Genomic DNA, 19,181 nt, shown 5'->3' with positions numbered 1-19,181 from the left:
CAGGGTTTCCACTCACCTCACGTGGGTTATTAAAGAGAAATTCCAGTAGTTGCAGTAAACACTGATTTCATGAGAAAGTCTGTGAAACCAGGCTTAATTGTCAGTATATCATCGAGGATCTAGATCTGGTACAGTTACATAAACTGAACTTTGTGAAATCTTGAAATCTACGCGGAAAGATATTCACACTGAAGATCACCACCACAGATAGGCACACGTGGGACAGTGTATTAATATTGCTGGAATAAAGACCCGACGGAAGTGACAGAATCCGCGCTTATTTTGCTTATTTCTCAGCAATTACACAATTTCTTCCAGAATCCTTTGGCACATATTTTTTATTCGTACAAACAGACACTATTAGATTCTGTAAAAAGTCATTTTGAGATCGTTACCAGAACTGGAATTTATCTTTAAAGTGCAGTACAAAGTTGAATTTCTTGCTGAAGGACAACACACTATGAACACACAGTGTTCATTTTTTGACATTTAGCTCATATTATAGTTCTCTTCAAGCAATTGTTCATATACCAACTTCAGTCCTTACCATTTTTATCTTCCTCATAAAGAAAGCAAAGAAAGATTATCTGAAAATGGCTTCTGAAATTGGTCTTCAGCATGTATTTCTCCTTCTGCCCACCCCCCCCCCCCTTTTCCTTTTCTCTCTAAAAAACAGCATCATTTCTTACTCAATCAACATGAATTAAAAAATATAAATCTGAATCACAAGAAATATATTGTGAGGAAAGTGACATTTAAATTATACAGTAGTGTAGTGCCAAAATTGCAGAAGGGAATGTTCTCGGTTTCTCAGACCCCAAAGAATCTTCTTAATCTTAATGATAATATGCTAGCATCCCAAGCCCAGTATCTCATTGGAATAGCATCCCCATATGGAGCTTCATACAAAAACAGAATCCGCAACCAGAGTACCTCACCCAACATCGATGAAGAACACAAATGTCAATTCTTTCGACTGATTTCCTGAAATCCAAACCCAATCTATCGGAATGCCTGTTTGACCATTACAAGGATGAGCCGGGTGTGGGGTCTAGGTACCTAATGGATCAAAGATTCATCATTATCAGTGTATTTGTCATATTAGCTACTCTGTCTGCAGGTCTGTTGAGATTACATTAAGAGCTCTGTAATCCATATGTCCTTCAATGACATCAGTCACAAGAGCCATTCACACCATAGGAAAAAAGGGAATTGAATTAAAATTTTCCCTGTGCAGACTGTTCACACTTGGGCCATCTAATATATTGATGTTGCGGCTGTTGCCTATCATGCCTACCATGCCTACCCACCGTTATAGTCGTACATTTATTACATCTTGATATAATTCATATATCTTGATGTAATTCATATATTAAGGAAATTTTTGTTTGTTCATTCACACTGTTAAATTTTGATAATTTGATTTTTAACATTTAATTATCATTTGTGATTCATTTTCCATGTGAATAGGTCTGTGACTTACTTCTGATCAAATTCAGTTCACAAACAACAAAATCTCTTCCACGCTTTCATACATGTATTTGTAATTTTAAATACCCCATCTTGTTACCTCTTTTCATCAAAGACAGAGAAAAATTTGTTTCACTGGATCGAGACATACTTGTATTAAAAGGAGAATTTGGTAACTAGTATGCTGCATTGGTGTACAATACAAAATTTGTCTTTGATGGCCTCACTCAGGCATTTCTTTTTCTTTATCATTTAGCTGTTGAGGTGAAGGGACAGCCTTTCAACCTGGTAGACAGCAGACTAAAGATGGGTGAGAGCCCATCAGGTACCATGACACCACCGATTCCTGCATCGCCTCACAAAGGTGGCAAACCACAGCTCTTCAGGCAGCCGCAGCATCAATCGCTTCGGCGGAAGCATTCTTCAGAGTTCCTACGCAAGATGGAGGAGCAGAAGTTAAAGTCTTCTGGTTCCTGGTCAAGCACAGCTGATGGTAGTGAGGACAGTCCTAATGTCAGTGAAAGCCCAGCGACAGATGGTGTGTTCTTCCAGGTTGGTGATGACAGTGGCAACCTGTCCAACGGAATCGGGAAGTTGTCAAGGTCTGGGAAGCACAGAGATGACAGACATCATGCAAGGAGTATGATGAATGATAGCAAACCTCCAAACATTCTTGTATACACAGGATCGGAGACTGAGGATGAGGTGTTTGCTGCAGTGCAAGCAGCCCTACAACATTGCCTTGAACATGACAAATATGTCATTTATCTCCTGAAACCAAGCACGTTATCGCAGCCATGGTCGGACAATTGCGCCTTGATGGTCCTCGCAGGGGAGGGTAACCTTCCTGACGAAGCCACTTCCAGGTTTGTCTCCCACTTTAACAATGGGGGACGCATTCTGAATTTTGGACTCCCGTTGTCCCTCGGGGATGTGAGCTTCCAGGTTGGTGCCCCTACAGAGAAGGAAGTGGAAGCAACCTATCAGGGTATTGTAAAGTCTCAGCCATACAGAGTGCAGGGTTTGAGTGGGCCTGGGAGGCTCCATGTGAATGACGGGGAGGGTGATAAGAACACTGAGGTTAGCATCTTGGCTCAGGACAGGATACTACCTATGGTTGTGAAGGCATCAGAGAAGTCAAAAGGAGGAATGGCAATATTCTCACAAGTAAGTCGTTCTTCGCATTTTGGGAAAAAATGAAGGAAAATTACTGTTGCTTATTTTTTTATAGTTTCTTAGGGGAACCTGGGGGGGGAGGGCTCATCGCAAGAAGATTTGTGTCTCAATACAAATAAAAAACACAAGTCTCTAATACATGCATTTCATTGGTTAAAATCAAGTTTACCCTAACTCTGTCTCGACCAACCCCTGTCTTAATAAGGAAATATGTATTAATCATTTTCAATAATATTTGTCTCAATATGCGAATTCATTTACTTTTTCCATTTGACTTAGATCAGTAGTAATACATTTCAAAAGGATAATTGAAATTTGCTTTGAGTTGATATTTTATCATATTTATTATAAATTTCATTTTCTTGCACAATTCTCTTATTTTATATTGTAATGTATATCAATGAAAACTCCATGATATTTATTCATCTCTGTAGATATGCTTTCCAGAAGGTCACCTTGAGGGTACTCAAGAGGACATGGCTATAGACATGTTGGTTAGATTGGGTCTGGCTTGTATCAGCTCTAAGACTACCAGTCAACACATCATCCAGCTCACACCAGCATATCTGCTAGGTATCAATCAGGTAAAGATCTCTCACAATTATTCCATTCCTGATTCATACTCTTAATTCATGATTAAACATTTGTATGACATTCCCGTATCATTATGCAGATGCCAACTGTATTTTGCACTCATTTTTATAATATAAAAAAAAACTGTTGGTTTCATAGAAATACTTTTCCCAAAAATTTTTATATTTTACTCAATGTCTACTGCAGAAAATTGGCATTACTTTAGATTTTTTTCATTTTTGATTCATTTGATAATAAAAAAAAACTGTTGGTTTCATAGAAATACTTTTCCCCCCAAATTGTATATTTTACACAATATCTATTGCAGAAAATTGGCATTACTGTGGGTTTTTTTTTCCACTGTACTGACTATGATACATTTATCCTGGAATGCCTTATGAATTATCTCAGAAAAAAATACCCTGCCAGAGAGAGTATTGACTTAAAATGTGTAGGGGAGACCGGGTAAGTTGGAACATGGGGTAAGTTGAAACATTGTAATTTTCTTTAAAGCCTGTAACATAAATTTATGCAATACTGCATTCAATCTATTGCTATTAATTATCCAACAGTGTTGAATTATTATTGCAATAAATTTATTTTACAGGCGTCAAAGAAAATTACAATGTTTCTACTTACCCCATGTTCCCACTACCCCTGGTCTCCCCTAATGCATGCAGATTGTTCTTTCAGAGAATTAAATTTTACTTAATAAAAACCATGCTTAAAAACTCTATGATAATGCGTTACAAGGACTTGCACTTTATAGCCTGTAGCCATGAGTGAGATATGTTGTTTGATAAAATATAAATTTTAAGGCACACTGATCTTTGTTTTGAAAAACGGCCACTTTGAACTAGTCAAACTGGGCTATTTCGGACAAGAATGTACGGGGGGAGGGTTCAATTTGACCCCCCCCTCATATCTTGGCCGCTGATTGCGCGACCGTCATGAAAATTTGAATGCGTGTATAGCCGAATGTAAAATACAAGACTGTGTAATAAAATTTTCAAAAAAAATCAATTGTTTATATTTTTTATTAATTATGCAAATAAGCTTATGAAATTTGTTCTTTTGTGTATGTTTGCTTTTAATATAATATATATATATATATAATTTATATAGCTATTAGAATGCTATTTTTTAGTGGGAGTATCAATAATTACATTTCTAACAAATACTACAAAAAATTGCAAAAATATAATTAATTTCTTATGTATTTTATTGTTTTTTAAATTCTTATGTATTTCTTTGTTTTTTCGAACCTTTGTTTTTTTTATTGTTTTTCCGATGCACTTTTTCAGGGACCCTTTTGCGATTATATGTAGTATAAAATAAATCCATTTAAACCAACAAAAGTAAAAATAATCATACATTTATTTATTTTTATTGTTGAAAAACACAATTTGCATTGACTTTGTACAAAGAGTCGGGTTTTTGAGCAATTTCGGGTCTGACATGCACTTACAAAATGCTGCGTAATTTCGGAACCGCGTACCTGGGCATTGCAAATTTGGTCTCAAAAGATGGGCAAGACTTGAAAGTAAAAAGTCAGCAACCGGCACAGTTAAAAAATTCAAAAAATTAAATTTGTCGAGGGGGGGGTCAAATTGACCCCCCCCCCCCCGTTTATTAATGGTTAAACTGTTGCGATTGTAGTTGATTATGCTCTAACAACATGCATGTTCCAGAGACCCAAGCTTGCATATATATATATGCGAACCCAGTCTTCAACAAATTAAAGTTGCTGTGAATTCCAAATGATCTTCTTGATCCTAATCTATTATTCACAAGCTGATGATAAATATTAGATTCCTGGAACTTGGCATGTCATAAATTTGCTAAGCTGTTTTCTCCTAAAACTTGTGCCCACATGTTACCTTCAAGGAATAATGAAAGTTCAATTGAAGTAGGTTAGCTTTTACTCCAGGATTGTCCTGTTTTGCCCAGACAAGTAGTAATTAATAGGACGACATACATTTAGGAGAGGTGAAATACCCTGAGGAAAATCTCTTTTCTGATGAAATCTGAATAGCAGTGGGTGGTTTCAGACCGCCTCGTCAGTTCCAGGTATTTTCTGATTGGGAAAATTACCCTGATCAGAAAATACCAGGTAATATTGGCATTTGAATGTGAAAGCATATTAAGAGTAATCACCCTGAAAGAAAATACCCACTTAATAGTAGGTACTTGTCAAAATTACAAGAACTTTCGCTGGGATTTTTCCAAGGTCTCGGGTATTTTAGCAATGTGAAAGCAATTTACAGGAACTTTTAGCCTGGCGTGTAGTTGGGCGTGGGCGCCGTGGGTGGCTGCTGAGCTAGTGATTTTGAATCTCGCACCTTGCCTGCTTATCAGACCATACTACGCATGCTCATAACTTCAGGAACTTATTCCGAAGGGAATGTTTCGGGGCTGTGTGAATGCAGGAATATAAAATAATGGGTATTTTTTAGCCTAAAAAAAGTTCTTGTAATTTAACTCGGATTCTTATGATCGAGGCGGTTTGAAACCACTTAGTGGCTCAGAGTTACATGTTATATTACAGGGAAATTAAGAGATTTATCACCTTGAACTTAAATCATGTCTCTGTGTACTTCATGTTTTATTAAATGTTTTTAGATGTATGACATTGAAATTGAGGAAGAAAATATGGCATTGAATGTAGAATGAATAATTAAAAAAACATCAGGTTGTGAAAATGAAGAGAGAGAAATTGGTTGAGAATGAGTGAGGGAAGGGGTAAATTGCCAATTCGTCCACCTGCCAACTCATACACTCACCACAATCATGGTCTACCTTCATTTAGTCTAATGCCATTCTGTCCATCAACATTTTGTCTAACAACCATTTGGTTCAATAATCATTTTATCTAATCACCATTTTGTAACGTACCACTTCATCTAATATAAACCAGTTGGTCTAATACCCATTTTCTTTTCATTCATTTTGCGCAATTTAAACACACTAGTTTAATTAGACCAAATGGTATATGGACTAAATGGCTTTTGGACCAACTGGCTATTAGACGGATTGGCATTAGACTAAATGAAAATAGACCACGTGGTGAGTAGACAAACTGATGATAGACCAAATGGTAGTAGACAAGTTGGCAATAGGACGAAATGGCATTAGATGAATTGGATATTAACCAGGGGATGGAAGGGGTAGAGAGTGGATAGAGAGGTACATGTAATAAGGTGGGGGGATCGGGGCCTGTCCATGGAGGATTACTCTATTGTTACTGGGGTGTAGGTGGGGTGCTGAGTATTGTCGTAGCATCTCCAATAACAATAGATAGTCCTCCATGGCCAGGTCAGTGGGGATAAAGCTAGAGAGATGGGAGAGGGGGAGATAAACAGAAAGTTGAAGAGAGATAGAAAGAAATAATAAGAAATTAATCAATCAGAAGTCGATAAGTTTAATAAAAGAAAAAAACAGGTCACATCCTAACATACCACTTCATGCATTTTCTTCCATATACATGTACATGAAGTGATATTTAGACTAATATATTGCAATGTCAGTTCTTATTCAAAGCATCCTAACATTAAAAGCTTTTAAATAATTCAAAATGTGCCATCAACTCTTCAGTATTTTGGGTGATGGCGGTGGGTACCTTCAGGGCCAGTTAAGCTTGGAAATGGGAAATGGAAAATTTAAGAAGCTTTTAGAAGATGCATCCATATCCTTTGAATTGATGTGATGATATCACTCATTTGTGAATATGCTTGCTAGGTTGTCATCACATTTGGCCCACTGAGGTTCCGTTAGGAGATACCAGCACAAAAATAAACTAATTATATTGAATAATAGCCTGTGATGTGAAAGGATTAACGAAGGCATATAAATTTTCATTATTTTCAGAGTAGAAAAACACTCTGAAAGGTGAAAACACAAATGAAGATTTGTGAATTAAACTGGGGAGGTTGGGAGGGGAGGGGATGGGGGCGGGGGGTTGTAGAGAGGAGTTTGCAAAACTTTCTGATAAGAAAGCTTGATACATGCAGACAATGCAGAAAAAGGTGTAGAAGCAAAGTATATGTCTTGTGAGCCCATACATGTAGAAACTGTTACCATTGTCTTGGGATGAGGGAAAAAGTTTTAGTTCCACTTTAACTAGTCTGAAAATCAAATGTAGAAGTAAAAGGGTCTTTTTCCATTTTTACTATTGAAGATAAGTGGGTGAAGTGGGTGAGCCGATCAAACAGGATAACCTAGTGGAAATTAAATGCATTTTTTCCTGGAAAAAAAGTACTGAAAGGGGATTGAGGATATTTGTTTAAATCTTCCCTCCAAGTCAGAATTTGAATTCGGGAAAGACATGCATGTAGAGTGTGCCCTGGATGAAATGAATTCATGCATACATAAATGTGGTTTCGAGTTTCATTCAAGCATGCCCCCTAATCCTTGTACTCCTACACACGAAGGTGTTAAGGTGTTATTGAGATATGCAGTAGATACAATGCCATGGTCAGAGGCGCCATGCTCAGGCAATGAATCAATGCAAATTAAATTGATTGAATTTGACCTCTGTTCACTAGACGATGCCTCTTCACTATTCCCTAGTCATTGGGTCTGTTGTCACTAGCCTGAGTTAACTCATTATCTTGCAGCTTTTGAGCTACAAGAATAAGGTTTCATGAGATTGTTGGAAGTGATGATGCAGTTTCGGGGAAGTTCATCCGGATATGAAAATTTTATGTAAAAAAAATAAACAGAAAAAATATATTAGTGAAGGTTTGGTAGAAAATCAATCAAAGAGCTGTAAATTTCTAATTTTGATTCTGTGAAGTAACATTTCTCAGAAAATGTCTATTGGTTTCACCTAGTAATTCAGTTAAGCATCAGATTCATCACTTCATACTACTGTGAGGAAATATTTTTAATCATTGTGAACCATATTGAATTTATATTACACGACTTATGGTGCAGCTCCTTGCAAATTCAAACACTTGAAAACTTTCATATCCTTTGATGAACTTCTGTCAAACATTCACCGATACTTTTCATTTAAATTTGACTGCTTTTATAAAAAAAAAAACAACTTCTCATCAGGGTGAACTTCCTTTTGGAGACAGAATAATGGCTTAAGGTGCTCATGAGATGCTGAGATTCAAAAAGTCATACTCCAGCAAAATCACTGAAATCCACGACCCCCCCCCCCTCCCCCCCGCCTTCCGCTTGAGCTAACCGAGTCAATTCTATAGAAACTAAAATGTTTTCTTTGAGAGCGAATTGGGCAACAACCTTAACATGGAAAAAACATTGGCTGATAGAGACCAATCTCAGTCTGCTCTCTGAGTACTCTCTGGGTGCCCCTAGACAGGTGGAATACAAATGTCATCCTTCCTTCCAGCCCAGGGGACTTGCGTGCTCCGTATCAGTAGGGTGTCCAACAGCAATGACATGTTGCTATTAATGGCTGGCGTACATTGTCTTGAAGGGTTGTTTAGGTGACATGGGTAGTTGGCATTGACAATCTGAGATAACATTCTGTAACTGAAAACAAAATGAGATTCAGATGACGTATTTGTGTCATTAATAATAAGTATTACATGGGTTGTAGAATGTATTTTTTTTCTCTTTGAATTTTGTATGATGAAATTATATAATTTATGCTTAGTTTTGAAATATTAATTTGCCTACAGAGTACAAGTCATACCCTTTTCATAAACCTATCCTCCAATTAGCCGCGTAAAGAGTAATGCGGATAATTCAATAAAAATTGCGTTCATAAACTCCGAAAATAAGCCGCATTATTTTTACGAGCGCCCGTCCTGAAAAAGGCGGATAATCGCCATGACAACTGGACACGCCCCCTCCGATGCGGTTGTGTTGGAAAAGGGTGACCTTGTGACCGCACCATGGCAATTATCCGCATTATTTGGAAATGCGTTCATAAACTCAAAATCTTATCCCGATGCCGCTATTATGCGGATAATAGCAGCATCAGAGTAATGTGGATAACTCTTGTCCTCCTCCAATTTTACGACCAAATTATGCTGCTATTAGCCGCCTAATTCATAGTAATTGGGTTTATGAAAGGGGTATTAGTAGCCTCCTGTGCTACTCAATGTTTGAGACATTGTCAAAATAGACTTTTTTAAAAGTCATTATTTATATTCACCATTTTTTTCTGTGATTTGAAAAGGAAGATATAAACACTATTGCAAGGCTCCACATTAACTTTTTTTGGTGGTGGCCCGTTCGGGCCACCAAAACCTTCAAATAATTTTTTTTGGTGGCCCATTAGTAAAGTTTGGTGGCCCGAAAAATATAAAGAAAAACAATTTAAAATTAATAAAACAAATTGAAATATTCTGCAGTCAGTAACACGTACCACTATTCTTTGTACATCTTGTATGTAAATCGTGCTTGCTGTTATTTTACTTTGCTTATTTTGTGGTAATACATAAATTGTTCTATCATTGTAAATATGAAATGATTGAAAGAGAATAAAAGAATTGTATTGTTCCCAGGTTGTGGACTTTTAATCTCCGTATCTACACACACTCATAATGGTAAAGTAGATAATGAAATAGTGCATATAGCAAACTCAGATAGATTTACAAAACAATTATTTTTCCTTTCTTTCTTTTTGATCATAAAACCTAGATTATGCAGGCCCCAAATCCAGTTTATTTTCTCTTTTCCAGCATAGTACCGGTATAGCAGGAGAAAATCACAGAAAAATATGCTGCAGAATTAGAACAATGTGTAAAAGGGGGAAATAAACAAAAATCATTTTTAGAATAGTATTGTGACTGAAAAAAGAAATCAAATATTGTAAAAAAATGAATAAGTGAAATAAAACAAAAGAAAAATGAAGAAAGAAAAAACAAAGAACAGGAAAAAAAAATTGAGAAAAAACAAAAAAAAAATGTAAGAAAAAAATTAATAAGACAAAATTATCCAAAAATGGGGAAAATTATGATTATTATTCAGTAGAAACATGTTCTTTAATCAGGCATATTCAATGGGAAGGGGTATAAATGGTTTAATCACTGTAAAAAAAATGAAAGAAAAAAAATGAGAAAACGGCAAAAATTATCTGGAAAAAACAGTGAGAAAATTCCTTCCCTATATTTGACAAAATGATGGAAAAATTCACATTTCATATCAATGAAATGCCTTCCCAAAGTATTAACTTCCTTAAGAGTGGTTTAAGAAGTCATTTGTAAACAAGAAAGAAAGAAGCTGCCTATTTATTTTTGGCTAGAAGAGACACAGCTTCGAAATAAACCAAATATCAACATACATACAAATGCACATACGGGACTGTGAAGTACTCACCTATGTGTTTTATGTGTATTAATGCATTTGGAAATCGGTCTTTTTGAGTCAAAAGAGAGGTCATAATTCCTCCTTTTAATGCTTGCAGATAATCAGGTTTCAGTAATACGGACTGTAGAAGGGCATTTCATTGGTGTAAAATGTGACTTTGACGTAGATTTTCAGAGTTCTGGGGAAGATTTCTTAGCAGTAACATTTCGTATCGCAGCTCCCTGAGTTTGAAGTGAATAGTCTGCTCGCGCACAGCTAGCTGCAGTGGTTTCATGCATGCAAAGCTCAGCCAGACAGCCGGCACGGCCGGCTGAATAATAGTTACTGTATGCTAGCGTTAGGCCTACATACTGTCATGACTATGCAATCTTTGTGTGTGTGTATTTGTGTGTAGATTAACAAAAAAGGCGCATGACGAATTGGCTTGCAATTTGAACTGTAGAAAGTTGATAAATACATGCAAAATCGGGAGAAAAATTGCGCTACTTTGAAAATTATTGGTTGCCCGATTCGGGCCACCAAAACTTAACATTTTTCAATAATGGTTGCCCGAGATGAATTTTTGGTGGCCCCGGGCCACCGGGCCACCGCTAATGTCGAGCCTTGACTACAGATAATAGAGCTTTCTATTTAAGTCATTCTGAGCATCTCTGATTCCTTTATATATTTGGTATGATTAGCTGTATGAAGCTTGATAGTTGTTTTGTTACATGTATTTAGTGTAGTTATTATGATGGGATTTGATTAATTGATCAAATTGATGAGGATAGTGATGATAATGTCTATGAAAATGATAACAATAGCAGTTTAAAAGGTATTTAAATATATTGAAATTACAAAAATGAATTGATAAAAGCAATTCTATGCAAAAATAAAATATAATGGTAGGAAGCATCTGAATTCATGGTTTGAGTCTCCTCATCCATTTTCTGCAATAGAGGCATAGAGAAAGCAACTTTATATTTGTACTTATATTTGAGTCTTACATGTACATGATTATAATCTTTCTTGAGGTTATTATTGTCAAGTTTGTTTCCTGCAAATAATCAAGATGCTTTCTTTTAACGGTGACAGAATTGATCAAAATGGGATTAGATTGATTCTATACCATAGTCTCTGCTTAGGGGCATGTTTGTTGTTTCCTCACCTTTGAGAGCTCAGCTCTTTTGACTTGGTTCATCTATAACTCTGCCGCTCGCTCGAGGGCTGTGTCACTGGATCAAAGTTGTGTTCATTTGAGAGAACAGATGGGAAGAAAGATCACCAGATTGTCACTATCAATTATGTACTGGTATCTGTTGAGCAAGGCTGCAGGCTTGTCTGTAGGATGAGGGAGCGGGTATGCACTGCAATGTGACTTGTACATATGGGATGGAGTGGGAGAAGGAGTGGGAGGAGGGATACAGACATACATGTATCTGTACTGCAAGAAAGAGTGAGAGTGTATGCATGTATTGATGGGTAATGAAAGTATAATGGGTTGGATTCTTACTATTCCAGCTAGAGTTATGATGAGATGCATATTTTAGCCCCATGTTTTATTATATATATAAAGTAAATTACCTCTAACATACATGTGGGAGTGAAAGAGCCAGAAGATTAGTCAGAGATCTGTGTCATGATTTACCTATGGGAATAGGTTCAGGATTACTAAGGATGTCATGAGAAGCGATTGTGTGAGAGTCATATACAAAATCAGACAGAGAAAATAAGATTCATAAATCTTTATTATATAGCATTGTTCTTAAAAAAGTTAAGCTCTGAGATGCTTATAATTCACTGCTGTAATATGGCAATCAAAACCGTTAAACATGGTACCTCACTTTGAATCTATTTAATTTTCTCCTTGCTCCTTCCTCCAGGCAAATGAACGTTTCCTCAAATCAATAACAAGCCAGAAAGATGCGTCACCCATCCTACGAGGCACGCCCGTCTCTCTTCATTTTATCTACGATCCATCTGGTATCAAACACGTCAGCCCGTCCCTCCTACCGGTCGTCATAGGGCGCAAGAGCTTACCCATGGGGTCGCTCTTCAACTTTGATGTCTATCGTAACAATCTCCAGACGAGGATTCTGGGTAATGTGGTCCTGTACGCAGAGGTGTTGCCAACAACGATGGATGTGTTTGATGGGTAAGATCACTAACTTCATGATCATCTTTTTTGTACATCATATTGAGTCCAGTAGGATTAAATCGGGAGTATTTTGAGTGCTGTGAGGTTAAATTATTAAGTTGTAAGTCTGCTTGTGTCTTAACTTTGGAATTTCATTATATTTTATTGTCTTTTATTGAAAAATTGAAACTGCCAAAGCAATTTCTATTTCACATTTTTACAATTAATGCGCTTGGAAGTCATGAATAGTACTACCATTGCATTCAATAATTATACAAATATACCAGGCTTTGAGTAAGTGTAGCGGGAATTATTTTCAGGGGTTGGACTGGCATTCGCCCCGAGGGAAAAATAGTAATTTTGCCAGTACAACCAAGGATAAATAATTCCCTCTATACTTTCGAAATAAAGGCCTGGTATATTTGTGTTATATCCTACATTTAATAAGGCATATAAAACAATAATCTATCTACGTGTACTCTTGTACACGTAGATCATCTTTTCTTAACGCGCTGCACAGACTTATCTACTTTTCCCGAAACCACGCACTTAGCGGAACGCAGATTTGTGCCTGCGCCATCCCTTCACAGAACTCGCTGACCGGTGCGCCCGAGAAATTGCATGATCTGTGACGTCAATGATTGAATAGTCAACTATTCCATCATTGACGTCACGGAATAGCACATTTTCTTCGGGGGGGGGGGGGGGGCGTTTCATTTTCGACATCGCAAAATAGTGAGAATATGTTTGGTCACATGATGCTATTTAAACCAATAGGCATACAGGATTTAATTCATGTACATGTAGGATATAATACATGCTATTTATTGGGCAAAATCGGGTTTCTGAAACATGTGTATTGAGTTTGCACATGATTGGCTTCCATGCGAGGTTAATTTCCCAGTTTTGAAATAAGTACAAAGTTTGCCATCTTTGTGAACTAATTGGTAAAAATTACACATTTTAATAACGTTTATCGTACATGTTTCCTTTCAGATTCATGTTCAAAGTTCCAGACAACATTGGATGTGTATGCATAGCAACGAGAATGACTGGTGGGAAAGGTAAATGTATTCAAGCTCATATACTGTAAAAGTGGAAATTTTTGCGGTGTGGAAATTTCGCGGCAAAATCGACGAGCGCGAATTTATGAGCATCTATTTTAATGCAAGTTTTGAACCATGGTTCAATTGCGTATATCATTTTGGCAAGGAGACTGCATAATTTGACCTATAGAGGGCGACATTCAAGCAAGCAAGCTTGAGCTCCAAAATCATATGCATCCCGATAATTGTTCCAATGTGATCATTTTTTTTTTACAGTCGCAGATTGGTATTGAATTATGATTTTGCTTGAAATATACCGGTAAGTTTCTTTTGCTGTTTGATTGGTGAGTGTTTAGATCTGTTTAGTTTTTAAGATGACGTCTTGCCGATCGCCCAGGTTTGTTTATTGATCCCATGCACTTTGAATAGCCATATCCCCCCGGTCCTCGGCCGTCCATACCAGGCCAGCAGCGCCTTCGTTTTGCCTTCCCCCATGTCCGCCTTGCAAAGAAAACAATTGCATCAAAACAATGCTGAATTACACTACTTTAGAGCTGAAATTGTGATCAGAAAATACAATTTTCATTGCTGAAATGTTAATTAAAACTATTCACAGATGGGGAAGAAGGAAGTGATTATGAAGTGTGCATCGCGAATTCAAGAACCGCGAATATGTTTTGAAGCCGCCAAGCGTGAAAAATTAATCCTGCGAAAATAACAGCGTTTACAGTAACGTTCTTGCAATAGTTATATTCAAATTTCTGCATCAAATGATGATTAAAAACTCAAAGAGCATGCACACCATACCAAAAGCCATGTCTATTTGTGATAGTCCAATAACATCTCTGTTAGGTATACTGAAATAATGCTTCTTATAATGTTCCTGTTGTTTTCATTTGGATTAAAAAGAGAAGAAAATAATATGAATTGAAAAGTGAAAAACAATACGACTTGGTGTAAGACCACTTGCCATCCTAAAAGCAGTGGGTGATTTGAAACTGATATACCCATATCGCTTTTTCTCTTCATTTTATTGAAGAAAAAAAAATGTATTATATAGACAATTTCTCATAAGAGAATTTGAATTATTTGTATTTAGTAAAGGAGTTGACTGGCACTAGATACAGGTGTGTTCTAATTCAATTTAGGGTATAAGCTGAGTCAATGCTACAAGAATTCCATCCAAGGCATTTGGGGGGCATTTTTTTTCTTATAAATTGTAAATATTGTATTTCTGCAACTCCAATAGGGCGTGGTGGTAACCGGTGGTTAGCTCCCATAGGCTGTGCTATGTTCTCTCTTCACGTTCGCATCCCGTTGAAGACACACCTGGCAGATAAACTTCCATTCCTTCAGCACATCGCATCGGCAGCAGTAGTAGAAGCCGTCAGGTCACTCAAAGGTTATGAGGTAAGTAGCGGGATCTTACCCCCCAACCGCCCCTACTATACATCTTATCCCCCCCCCCATCCTATTCTATACCCCTTTCCGAATATACCATGTTATCAGTCCATGTTCTTATCCCATTAAATACTCAACCTAACAAATGGACTTTCATTCCTTCATCACATTGCATGAGGGGCAGTGATAGTCAAGGCTACAAGGTCACCTCAAGGTCATGAGGTAAGTAAAGGGGCATGCTCACTCCGACCCAATCTGAATAGCAACCTGTCTCCATCCATCCCTACTCCAGGGAGGCCCAGTCAAATACACGCGTGACCAAGGAATTTCCAAACAGCCCCTTAACAAGTTTATCGCTGGCTTTATTGACACATTTTGGCCCCAAAACAAGTTTTCGCCAAAATATGACCTCGGAGAAAAAGTTTTGGGAAAACAACATACCCTAAACACGTTTGGCTAGTCTTTAAAAAAGAGGGTTTTGGGAAAAAAACATACCCGAAATATGTTTGACCCCATGTTTGACCGTCGACCAGTCTCTCAAAACCATCCTTTTTCTTGAAAATTGGTGCTTTTGTTACCGTTAACGAGTCCACATGCAGACCACATCCAAAACTGAAAAAACACCCCTTTAAACGTGTTTTTTGGGTCATGTGTGTGTACAGCAATTTATATTTGACTGCCCCATCCCCCCGGTTCCTACTGCCCCCTAAATAATTTATTTACTAATGCATGAATGACACAAAATCAAATAAGAGAATAAGTGAGTACGAAACAGATGTAATTTTCCACAAGGTTAAAATCCAATTAACTTCTACTACTAATAGTAATAACACAGAACATTAGATTTATATGCCACACGTTTCATCTTTATTGGATGCTCAAGGTGCTTCAAGAGATATTTACAACAACATCGACAGCAGCAAAAATAAATTACTGATTCAAAATTTAAACAACGAAACAACTCTTAGTTATGTCTCTAGGTTGTCCTTGATTGAAGGTGGTCACTGATATCTTGGTTATTAAACTATAAATTCCACAAGGTTGACCCACATGAGTGAAGGAAAAGCTTATACACATAGGCTCAGGGATGTATTCCTCAAAATGCAAAGAAAGGTGTCATGGAAAATTCTCATTGTAATAAACTATGAAATCTTGCTTCCATTGACATTTTGATACTTAAAGGGGAATGGAATCTTTGGAACAAGTAAGCTTCTGTCGAACCAAAAAAAAATCAAAGAATAAGAACAAAGAAAGTTTGAGAAAAATTTGGCAAATAATTATTATTATTATTATTATTATTTATTTGGCCATAAAAACATACAAAAATTGTACAATGCAATTACATAAATACAATTTGAAATTGAATAATTAAATATAGATAAAGTAGAAATGAAAAAGAAAAGAGTAAGAAAACGGTTTTTCCGTGGGCCAGGGCTCGCAAAAGTAAAATTCAGTACTATTGCCCAGAGGCATGCGAGCCCTCATGGAAAAACCGTTGAGAGAATATTGCACATTTGATATATAAAATTGCACATTATTAAAATTCAAATAAAACACATTGACAAACATTCTAAAAAGTATGTAACGCCAGGCAAGATACAGTAAAAGAAATAAAGACGGGTATTAGAAAGAATTTGAATACCCATGCCGGACTGATTAAGGAATGTTTGTAATGCTTAACATAATAATGAGAAAGTTACGAGCATTTGTATATTGCAATCAACCACTAATGCTATGGAGATCCTCCCATTGGCAATGTGATAAGGATGTGTGATGTCACATGTGAACAACTTTCCCTTTGATGGACTGTAAAATACCCTCCCAAACATACTGTATGATCTATTGATAGATGTGATGAAAGAGGCTGTTTAAGTGAAATATATACTAAAGTAATGAGGAGAGTTGTTCACAAGTGACATCACACATATTTGTCGCATTGCCAATGTGAGTATATCCATAGCATTAGTGATCGCAATATTCAAATGCTCATAATGATTTTTCTCAAATTTTAGTTGATCTGTTTCTTTGATTTTTCTATTTTCACACAAGCTATCTTGTTCCAAAGGTTTCATTCACCTTTAATTTTTTGTATATCAAAAGCTGACTAGGACCTTTAACCTCCTCTGCACCTGTTACCCATCTCCAATCACACTAAACAGCCAGACAGTAACTGATGTAGCATTTGAAGTGTCTCATTGTTGTTAATTAATTGAATATCTGGAGTTGTGATTTGCATCTGTATAAGCTATCAAAATATCTCCACTTAGATTCAGAACACAAAATCTAATGACGATGACCTTTACTACATGCACTTCATATACAGGCCTGTACACCATGTATAAACACACATCTCCAAACTGAAAAGTTGATTTTTTTTCTAGTGCAGTACAGTTGTGCTATTCTTTGATAAATGCCATCAATTTATTTAATTAACTTTTTGAATAAGCAGTGCAAGTGTCGTTTTAAAATGAAAACAAAAACTTTTCTTGAATTCTTGATGTCAACATTCATTTTGACCTTATGTGTTACAAGTATATTCAAATTTAGGTAGATAATGGCTTTAACCCTATCAAGGCTGGTGGGGGCCCCTCAACAATTCACGCAATATTTTCACTGCGTGGGAGTGCACGATTTTCTTTTTACCGCACCGTTCACTGACTTTTACTTTAAGTCTTGCGCATCTTTTGAGACAAAATTTGCGATGCTGTGTAATTACTTGGTCACATTTGCTCTAGTTGGAAAGTCGGAAACAGCCGTTTTAACATTTAATGTACGAGCTATAGGTGGTTTGTATAAAATGAATAAAACAGCTGTTTTCGACTCGCCTTACGGCCGCCGTAGAGCAAATGTGACCAAGGTACACTGTTTAAGCAGTTTTCAAAATCATGCAAGATTTTGTAAGCGTATGTCAGACCAAAAATTGCTTTAGAAACATGATTTTGCATACGAAGTCAATGCAAATTGTGCTTCAACCAAAAATCATAAATGTATGATCTGAAAAGAGTCCCTGACAAAATTCATCGAAAAAATAATGAAAAACAAAAGGTAAAAAAAAACATGGAAATAAGAAATTGCAAAACTCAATATAATACATAGGAAATTGATCTGTTATTGCAATTTTTTCACGTACAATTGTGAAAACACCACAAAGAGTTTTTACACAAAAAATTAGAACATTTGGAACTTTAATTATGGAGTTAGAGGAAAAAGTATGAGTTTGCATACTAATTACTCATAAAAATTAAAAGCAATTCGCATGAAATAAATCAATATTGTAGATTATATCCCAGACAACCTGAATGTCATTTTTTGGTGAGATCTGAAGGGGGCTGGGGGTCTAGGAGGCCATATGATCTCACAAAATACCCTGGCCTAGATAGGGTTAAAGAAAATGAGCATTATTGATCAGTTGTCCTGCATGGTCAATTTGTGACAACAAATTAAATTTGAGGCACTTTTAGAAGCAAATTATGTATCTGTTTTGTGCATTATTCAAAAACACATTAAAAATTTTGAATGTGAATGTTACAGAAAAACATCAAAGTTCATATCAAGTGAAAACAATCTCAAACTTTGCAAAAAAAACTCTTGAAATGAATATTTGCTTCATGAAGATAATTCCGGGGATAATCCTAAAGCTAGCTGTGTGTGTTGTTTTGTTAATTGCATTTCCTTTCCTTTTTCTCATTAGGATTTTGACCTGCGTCTGAAGTGGCCAAATGATATTTACTACGGTAACAAACAGAAGCTGGGAGGGGTCATTGTGAACTCATCCTGCCTTGATGGTGTCTTCCATGCAATAATAGGTAAGGAAATAATACTAGGGGGTGTTTCACAAAGATTTAAGTATGACTTTAGTGTCGCACTTAAAGGCCTAGTTGCTTGCATTATAAAAGGCATGACCACAGATCATGCCAAGAGGACGTGCACTACTACATATTAATCAATAAAATGCATATCATATACTCATCAGCATTTAAGTGCAACTCGAATTCATACCTAAAATCTTGTGAAACACCCCAGAATAAATAAAATGAAAACAAGAGAGAGAGAGAGAGAAATAAAGGGAGTTTCACAGAGGGGGGGGGGAAGAGCTGGGAGGAAAACTGAGA

At 36.6% G+C, this 19,181-nt stretch overlaps 1 protein-coding gene across 2 annotated transcripts in view; it reads left to right on the top strand.

The window, feature by feature from the left end:
• Positions 1-19,181, top strand: part of LOC121413398 (biotin--protein ligase-like) — a 32,535-nt gene that overhangs the window by 9,988 nt on the left and 3,366 nt on the right. For both annotated transcript variants that reach the window (XM_041606203.1, XM_041606202.1), the window contains 6 exons: positions 1,727-2,637; positions 3,081-3,230; positions 12,369-12,640; positions 13,619-13,686; positions 14,918-15,078; positions 18,761-18,875. In XM_041606203.1, coding sequence (XP_041462137.1) covers positions 1,727-2,637; positions 3,081-3,230; positions 12,369-12,640; positions 13,619-13,686; positions 14,918-15,078; positions 18,761-18,875 — 1,677 coding nt within the window. The remainder of the gene's footprint in view (positions 1-1,726; positions 2,638-3,080; positions 3,231-12,368; positions 12,641-13,618; positions 13,687-14,917; positions 15,079-18,760; positions 18,876-19,181) is intronic.

The sequence above is a fragment of the Lytechinus variegatus genome, chromosome 4 (genome assembly GCF_018143015.1).
Source record: "Lytechinus variegatus isolate NC3 chromosome 4, Lvar_3.0, whole genome shotgun sequence".
In the NCBI taxonomy this organism is placed as follows: domain Eukaryota; kingdom Metazoa; phylum Echinodermata; class Echinoidea; order Temnopleuroida; family Toxopneustidae; genus Lytechinus; species Lytechinus variegatus.
Note: the sequence above shows the minus strand (reverse complement) of the source record. Positions and strands in the feature narration are given on the sequence as shown.